Genomic DNA, 9,209 nt, shown 5'->3' with positions numbered 1-9,209 from the left:
ATTTACAGCCGCATAAAAATACAGCCGCACAGTTACATAGTGTGAACCTAGCCTCAATGTGTATTTAAAGGGGTATTCCAGTATAAATTAGTTTTCTAAATGTTGCTAGACCTAGTGTAAAAAAGAAAAATGTGATACTTACCTACCGTGTTCCCCCGCACCTCCTACAGAGGCACCCCCTCTCGGCCAATAACTGCAGGTAGGCGTGTATGTCTCTTCTAAGTCCCAGTCAGTGCTATCTGGCCTAAAAACCTCTCGGTGGTCACTACACCATTCTATATCTATCCATTTCCCCTCTTTTTAACCTCTTACTCTTAACCTCTCACTTCTCTGCAGTTCCCGTCTCTCCGCTTTCTGTCGGTGGACACCAGTGTGGAACATGTGGCCAAGTATATGACAGTCTGGTTCTTGTTCAATATGTTATTACCCAAGCTCACCTAGTTACCCACTCATGGTTACCTTCGCTGACCTGCATAGAAAGGGGTCCCTCGCACACAGCTCCAGAGATCTCACTTATACATTTTGCCACAGGATCTAATTTCTCCTAAAGTTTTCAATCCCACAATGCCTACCAGTCTATGTTTCTTATTATCTGAGAGTTATACACTTCTATAAGCCTGTACATGTACACTGAGACAGACAATTGATTTATGTAGTACTGATTCTTACTCTTTACCTATACAGACTTTTGGAAGTCCATAAAAGAAACGTATGATGCAAAAATTCCTACCTGGGTATTAATGCATAGTGAGAAGGCTAGCAACTGAACATGTGCGTCCACCAGTGCAGGCTGCAGAAGGTGGACACAGAAATCAGCAGAACAAGGAACAGCAGAGGGCGCTACCGCTGATATTAGTTTAAAGGGTACCTATCATTTAGGCAGGATACGCCACAAAAATCTTGCCAGCGGGCTATCCGTTAGGGCGTACACAGGAGACAGATTTCTACCGGCTCAGCATTTGCCTGCATTGTAAGTGTATGCAACCAAAGGCCGAGCCAGAAGAGCTTTATATTCTCAGCTATATGTGGTCACTTCCATTAATTTTGTTCATGTTTTTATACAAATAATAGTCCAGTCCGGATACTCAGAAATTATCTTTATTCTACCACCATCACTAAGATCCTTGTAGGGCACAGCAGGTGTCAAAACGCCTCTTGCAACTTTATGCTTGAAGATATTTTATCTAGAACCAAATACAAAAAGACCAATGTAAATTCTCTTTCATCCATTTCCCAATCCCTGGTGGTCTGGGGGTAGTGAGGGGTTCATTGGTTAATTGCTGTTGTGCCTTGGGAAGGGCCCAGTATTCTACATCCCACAAAGTTTTTCTCTAAAACTAAAAGACTTTAGTCCATACAACAGTTAAAGGGGTTATCCAATGTTAGAAATACATGCCCCCTTTTTTTCCAGAGACAGTGCCACTCTTGTCTCCAGTTTGGATGGGCTTTTGCATCTGAGTTCCATTAAAGTGAATGAAGCGTAAAGGGAATGTGTCATCTAAATTTTCTTGTACTAATTAGAGTCAGATACTATAAATTGTTCAAACTGTTTCAATTTTCTAACTGTATTTTGTTTCATTTTACTTTTTGTACATTGCTATGGGGGTTGCCATGTTATCCAATCTGTCCCTAACAGCATTTAGTGACATGCTTTACAGCAAGACTCATGGACATAGAGTCTACAATAGACAGACTCTGTCCCCTTAAGATCAAAGTGAAACATTACTGAGCACGCTCTGTAACCCATGAAGAGGTCATTTCACAGTGAACTGCTATTCTCTCCTCTACAGGTGTCAGATGATGCTGCAATGCTGTAAAGCTCACTTTACAGCACCCTCATCTTATCCCCACAGGCATAACAGGAAGTCTCAGATTAGTTTTAGTTCCAGTGGTGAGAATGAAAACTGCAAGAATTTAGGATAATTTTATCATCTAGATAGAAAAATAAAAAATTTGAAAAAAAGTCACCAAAAATTCTTTAAAAATTACTTTAACATAAAACATTATTTAAACAATACGTCGTTTACTGATTACACATTTACTTGCAAACCACATCTGAACTGGAGAAAAGAGTGGTGCTGTCTTTAAAAAAAAGTAGCCATGTTTTTCTAATGCTGCATAACTCCTGTAAACCTTCTGGAACTAGTCGAGTACAAATTAATAAATGCAGTACTAGATCAATGCAGTACTAAAGCTCTACTACTGATAACCAGTAGTTATCAAGGTCAACTTCAACCCTCATCTACAGTACATAATAGCTGATAACTCTGACTGCTGACTGCTGCCCCACCAATCATGAGGATCAAGGTCAATTGCTAATCAAGGGAATAAGTGTCAGTATTGTTAGGTTCAGTGCTCAGCAATGTCAATACATCCTGCAGACAGTAAATGGAGCAATGATCAAGCAAATACACTGCTACACCATCCTATATCCTGTGAATAGGGGATTTCCTTTAATCTTGGAGAATACCACTGAAGTGGCACCACCGCCCAGCCAGTTCTTACCTCTAGTCCTCTAAGAATACCACAGGGGTAAACGTACAGGCTGCAAGGTGTCTAAACTTTAGGAGAGCTTTGGGGCTGGCATGGTTGGATTTTGCTGAAATAGATGTGATAGAAAAAAATCAATAGAAGACAAAGCAACATACTCAGTGGTGGAGGTACAGAGAGGACAGATATCTAATCCTAGGTCTAGTACATCAAGAATACTGCGTTATGTATTTTCATTAATTAAGGTAAACGAAACGGTCGTGTTCACGCATTGTAAAATTAAAAGGAAAAAAAATGTAATGAACAAGGTAAAAAAGTGCCATTTCTATACTCTGAAACAAGTTATTAGATAACCAAAAATCATCCTTCGGTAGTTTATTTTGATGCAGACACTTACAGAGGAGAGCCAAGGAGGTCTTTCCGCCAACTTCAGAAGAGATCAGAAGGGAGTCTCCCAGAGATTCGTGAAATTTCATTTCCTTTACTTGTCCATCATCTGGGAAATACCCAACAATTTGTGAGGCAGGAACAGTATATGCAATGATCTCGGGAGATGTTCTGTGAGATGGTCCTTACCTTTGGTATATTGAAGTCGATTATTTCCTATCTTCTTGACTGTACCCGTCCTGCAATGATATCACAATAGATGTAATTTGTCCTATTTAAAATCTTTAGAAAACAATTCAAATTATTTCAGCTTCTCAGTAAATTGCATAAAATCTTAATTTGAAGGGTACTCCGGCATAAGAAACTGTATTTATAGCTGCTGTTATACAGAATATAACATAAAAGCTATTCTTCCCTCACCATGCTCCCTCAATGTCCTCCGCTGAATGATCCTGCCACCACTTCCGAGATGGACTCATTTCGGCAGTAAAACAGCTTCCTCGCCCAATATAACTGCAGCATGATATCATAAGTTTTCTCATGCCAGAGTACCCCTTTAACATGTCCTTTGTGGGTGACTGTGTCAGGTACAGTATGTATTAGAATTACATATGTTATATTAGTAGATCTTCATAATGGACAAGACGTTGGTGGACCACTATAGCTATGATGGTGTCAGGGAGGTGTCCTTTAGTGACTGCTATTAAGGCAGCACCCTATTGATACCAAAATGAGACCATCTTAGTGGTTCAGGACTTTACCTGTCCCCACAAGAGTGGCAACACCATGAGATATGGTGCCACCACCTGGAAACATTTGGTTTCTAGGACATGGCATAGACATACCTGTAATAAATTGTGACTAAAAGTTTGCAAAAGGATGTTCAGCCTTGGCTCCACCATGAGTTGTCCTCTTCTAAATCAGATACATTACTGTTGCAAACCAAGATTGTGTCTCTTACCAGGTGCCCTCTGTGAGTGTCACCTCTCCATTCTTCACAGTAAATCGTATCCAGTGTGGAAACCTCTTATTACTCTCAGTAATATTGGTGGCAACAGCAGCGAGGTTCCATGTACCGGCAATCTGATGGGAAATATAATGCACCACATGACCACAAAACCTCTTTTTTTGGTCGTTCCACGGCCATTTTTTTTATGTTGGTCATTTTGAGACCAAAAAAACTGACGTTATTACTAAACAATATCTGTTAATTTGAAGTAAAGTCCATTATTTTGGCTAAAAAAAAGTCCATCAAATGGACAAAAAAAGTAGTGTGGTCGTGGCTTATACCTGATCTGTAGTTTTAAGGAAAACTTTCTACTTAACATAACATGGAAGTTTTTTTTATTTTTTATTTTTTTTTATTTAAACCTGTCTGACAATAGGAGCTACAGGGCAAATGTTTCCTGTGCTAAAAATAAGGGGACTGTCCGTAGTGACTGCAAAAAGAGATTTCGACATGCCTTGGACTATGTAACATTGTGTTAACTTTACCTTCTCCACATCTAGGATACTGATTTCAGCGGGGATCTCAGAGCAGGAAGTCGCTGAAAAATAAAACAACTTATAAAATCTGCTTATGTGCCGGACCCAGGGGCAGATTAACTTTACTCTAGGCCCCGGGCTGTTCACCAAGCCTGGGCCCCCCATCCCACTGTAACTATGGCAGCACTAGCGTGGTGCTTATAGTACAGGATAGATAATGTCATGGTGCCCTGATTTGTGCAAAATTGTGGTAAAAAAGCAGTGAATTTTTGCAAATCATGCCAGAACTGTAGCCTGGACAACACAACATTGAAAGTATTTTTTGGTGGCCGTGGGCCCCCCTGGAGCTCAGGTCCCCGGGCTACCTCCCGAAAAGGACCTTTTATAATCTGCTACTGGCCAGAACTAAAGGGAATCTGTCAGCACTTGTGCTCTACCTGACGTGGTGACTGTGCTGTAGTCTGCAGCGCCCTAGTGAGCAAGGTACCTTGGCAATTTGTCTGTGCATTGGATTACGTTTCCTACTGTAATGAAGTGTCAAAGAGGAGTTGTGGCTCAGCATTTGTGATGCACTCTGGCACGTCTCACCACTCCTTCCTTCTCCCTCTTTCATGAATAATCAATGCTGCCCGGACTCCTCCTCGCTCAGCTATCAGCCAGTGTCTCTGATTGTAGATCAGTACTCTGTTGGCAGATACTGACTGACAGCTAAGCAAGCAGGAGGCTTGGCAGTAGAGATTATTTATGAAGGAGAGGGAGAAGGAAGCAGTGGGGAGGTGTACTAGAGTGTAGCATAAACGCCGAGCCTCAACTCCTCTTTGACTCTTCATTACAGTATGAGACCTGAGATTGTGCATAATGTACTGCACAGACAAATTACCTAAAGGTACTATGCTCACTAGGGGACTGCAGACAACAGTACACTGTCAGCACCAGTGGTAGGAGTGCGGAGCTGCAGATTCCCTTTAAGTGATGGATTGTACATAGCTACATGTAATAGTGCAAATGTTGGACTTTTTATCTTTCTGACCCCCAGGATAAATACAGGAGTCTAATACTCACCTAAGGATGAGTGAATCAAAATCTTGTTGAGGTCCCGGCAAGTCGAGAACTTTACAAACTGAATCAGTTCACTGAGAGTAGGCACTTGGTTTTCACGACCTGGAATTGAAGTGTACATAGAAATAGGAGAAAATAAAGTGAAACGTGTCAGTTTATCCCTAGGAGGCTTGTATGAAAAACTTTTTAGTATTTTTTTCATCTTGCTTTGGATTTTAACTACTGAAGTTTAGATTAAAATAGGGGTTAGCCAAACTTTTGTGTTTTTTTTTTTCAAAAAAAAAACAAAAAACCATCACTGGCTGAGAAACAAAAAAAGTCCAAAAAACGAAGTCCCATCATTGTCGCAGAAGCAAAGAAAGTCCCATCACTGTCCCAGAAACCAAAAAAGTCCAAAAAGAAAGTCCCATCGGCTGTCCCATCACTGCACAGTTGAAAAATGTTGGCGACTCCCCAGTGCTGATGTCTGGTCATTTAATTATGGGCAAGGGCAGTACATGTCTGTTACTGCCCATTGGTCAACATTCCCCCAGAAGATCACCATAAAGTTAGCCCATTCTTGCCACTGTCACCTCCCTGGTGCTTTAGGGGGCGAGTTCTGCCTCCACCAGCTTGCAACCATCCACCACTTTGACTGCAGTCCAACCTGCCCCGGGGTCTTACCAATGATGTCAAGCCCGGCGCTCTCAGGTTGTCCTCCATTTTGTGAGGCTGCAATTTATAGGAGAATCTCAGAGCAAAGCAGCAGTCAATTAAAGGCACAGTGACCCTTTAAGTTATAGCAGAGCCGGCGCGCGCGCTCCCTAGGAGACAGGGACGCGCCCTTCGAGCTGACAGGGAGCTGGAGGAGGAGATGGGGCAGCAGCGGCGCGGCGAGAGGTATGTGCCGCGGCCGCGGATGTGACAGTACCCCCCCCCCCCTTTGGCCTCCCCCGCTTTCTTGCCTGCAGGAAGTTCTTAATGAGATCCCGATCTAAGATGTTGGTTTCAGGTTCCCAGGATCTCTCCTCTGGGCCAAAACCTCTCCAGTCAACCAAAAAGAAGCGTCTTCCTCTAACAGTCTTCATTGCCAGGATGTCCTTAACAGTGTAGATGTCAGAAGATGCTGTTTGCGGAGGAATAGAGATGGTCTTCTGGGAGAAACGGTTAAGGACCACCGGCTTCAGGAGAGAGACGTGGAAAGAGTTGGGAATCCGCATGGTGGGAGGCAGGCGAAGCTTGTAGGTGACCGGATTAACGCGTCTCAACACCACGAATTGTCCTAGGAAGCGTGGGCCCAACTTGTAACTGGGGATCTTGAGGCGTATATATCTGGCGGAAAGCCAAAACTTGTCAACAGGAGCGAAAGTTACTCTCTCAACTTGCCCTTTGGTCTGGGGATGGTAAGCCGAGGAAAAGTCTAACTTCACCTGGAGCTGGGAGCAGAGAGCATGTCAAAATTTGGAGATAAATTGTGACCCTCTATCACAGACGATATGCTGAGGTAGTCCATGCAAACGGAAGATATGCTGGAAAAACAAATTGGCCAGATGAGGAGCGGACGGCAGACCAGGAAGAGCCACAAAGTGAGACATTTTAGAAAAGGGATCTGTAACCACCCAAATGGCTGTGTTCCCTGCAGAAGGGGGCAGATCGGTGATGAAGTCCATGCCAATGTGGGTCAAGGGGCGATCTGGTACTGGCAAGGGGAGCAGCAAACCGGCTGGTCTTAAACGAGAGGACTTATTTCTGGCACAGGTGGTGCAGGAAGCCACAAAATCTCTGACGTCTTTAGATAAATTTGGCCACCAGTAGAGACGAGAGATCAATAGCTTAGTCTTGTGGACCCCTGGATGCCCGGCAACCAAGGAAGAATGTCCCCATTTCAGGATTCTCTTACGGAGTTCCGCAGGCACGAAGGTCTTTCCGGGAGGAACATTCCGAAGGACTGAGGTGGCGACCGGCATTAGGCGGTCAGGAGGTATGATCTCCACTTGTCCCAGGACGTCGGACGCTCGAGAGAGGGCGTTGGCCTTCATGTTTTTCTCTGCAGGACGGAAGTGGATGACAAAATTGAACCGGGAGAAGAAGAGTGACCATGGAGCCTGCCTGGGATTAAGTCGCTGGGCCGACTGGAGGTAGAGAAGATTTTTGTGATCCTTGAAGATGTTGAATGGATGTCTTGCTCCCTCTAGAAGATGGTGCCACTCTTCTAGGGCCAACTTAATCGCCAATAGCTTACGGTCCCCTATGGTGTAGTTTCTCTCAGCCGGGGAAAAGGTCTTAGAGAAAAATCCACAGGTCCTGGCCCTGTCCGAAGAGTCCCTTTGTGTGAGAACAGCTCCAGCACCTACAGAAGAAGAATTGACTTTCAATGAAAAAGGCCTGGTGGGATCTGGACGGGACAGAACCGGAGCAGAAGCAAAGGCTGACTTCAGACTGGTGAAGGCTTGTTCAGCCTCAGTAGGCCATCGCTTAGGGTCTGCTCCTTTCTTTGTAAGAGCCACAATGGGCGCTACCAGGGTGGAAAAATGCGGAATAAACTGCCGATAATAATTGGCAAAGCCCAAAAATCGTTAAATCGTTGAGTCCAAGGGGATGTGGCCACTGAAGCACTGATTAGAGCTTCGCAGGGTCCATCTGCAATCCACGATCGGAGACTATGTATCCAAGAAAGGGAAGGCTGGGCTGGTGGAACACGCACTTCTCCAATTTGGCATACAGGCAGTTAGCCCTAAGTCGACGTAGCACTTGGCGTACTTGAGCCACATGAGTCTGCAGATCAGGGGAATAGATGAGAATATCATCCAAGTACACGATGACACAGATGTAGAGGAGGTCACGGAAGATATCTTTGACAAACTCCTGGAAGGCCGTGGGGGCATTACAAAGGCCTAAGGCCATGACCAGATACTCGTAGTAATAACAGTTCAAGGAAACAGCACAGGCCAAAGTCCTAGGTAGAAACAGTAGATATAGAGTGCTCGTCTCACAAGACAGGACCCCTCCGTCCAAATGCAACTGCTCAAAAATCAACCGGAGACAGCACTTCAGGGTGAAAAAAACGTGATGCTTTCTCAAGCGCTTGAGAAAGGCTGAGAACCAGCCGAAACGTTGGGGAAGTAGGATGTGAATAAAAGCATCACGTTTTTTCACCCTGAAGTGCTGTCTCCGGTTGATTTTTGAGCAGATACTCGTAGTGCCCATCCCTGGTGTTTAAAGCGGTCTTCCACTCGTCCCCCTCACGGATTCTGATCAAGTTGTAGGCTCCTCTTAGATCCAATTTGGTAAAGACCCGAGCTCCACATAGACGGTCAAATAACTTGGAGATGAGTGGAAGGGGATACCAGTTCTTCACCGTCACCTTATTAAGGCCTCGGTAATCGATACATGGACGGAGAGAACCGTCCTTCTTCTGGACGAAGAAGAATCCTGCGCCGGCAGGAGACGTGGACTTGCGGATAAAGCCCTTCTGTAAATTCTCCTTAATGTAGGAGGACATGGCCTCAGTCTCTGGAACAGAGAGAGGATACACTCTACCACAAGGGGGAGAGGTCCCGGGAAGGAGGTCAATGGGACAATCATATGGTAGGTGAGGTAGAGTGTCAGCCTCTTTTGCAGAAAACACATCTGTCAGGTCATGATATTCTGCTGGGAGACCAGATAGTGGCTTGACAGAGTCCGGTGGAGACATAGAACACCTGAGCTGAGGAGTCTTCAGACACCGATTCGAGCAGTCCGGACCCCAACGTAGAATCTCCCCGGTCTTCCAGTTTAAATTGGGAGAGTGCACTTGCAGCCAAGGGAGA

General features: G+C 44.5%; 1 protein-coding gene across 1 annotated transcript in view; it reads right to left on the bottom strand.

Annotated features, from left to right (window-relative positions):
- Positions 1 to 1,082: 1,082 nt before the first annotated feature.
- LOC138766335 (uncharacterized) overlaps positions 1,083 to 9,209 on the bottom strand; it is a 51,460-nt gene continuing 43,333 nt past the window's right edge. The window contains exons 16-22 of the mRNA XM_069943873.1: positions 5,425 to 5,523; positions 4,372 to 4,424; positions 3,839 to 3,960; positions 3,067 to 3,116; positions 2,888 to 2,986; positions 2,506 to 2,599; positions 1,083 to 1,184 (exon numbers count right to left, since the gene is read on the bottom strand). Coding sequence (XP_069799974.1) covers positions 2,508 to 2,599; positions 2,888 to 2,986; positions 3,067 to 3,116; positions 3,839 to 3,960; positions 4,372 to 4,424; positions 5,425 to 5,523 — 515 coding nt within the window. The 3' untranslated portion in view covers positions 1,083 to 1,184; positions 2,506 to 2,507. The remainder of the gene's footprint in view (positions 1,185 to 2,505; positions 2,600 to 2,887; positions 2,987 to 3,066; positions 3,117 to 3,838; positions 3,961 to 4,371; positions 4,425 to 5,424; positions 5,524 to 9,209) is intronic.

Source organism: Dendropsophus ebraccatus, chromosome 10 (genome assembly GCF_027789765.1).
Source record: "Dendropsophus ebraccatus isolate aDenEbr1 chromosome 10, aDenEbr1.pat, whole genome shotgun sequence".
Classification (NCBI taxonomy): domain Eukaryota; kingdom Metazoa; phylum Chordata; class Amphibia; order Anura; family Hylidae; genus Dendropsophus; species Dendropsophus ebraccatus.
The sequence above is the reverse complement of the archived record's forward strand: the minus strand, read 5'-3'. Positions and strand labels throughout refer to the sequence as shown.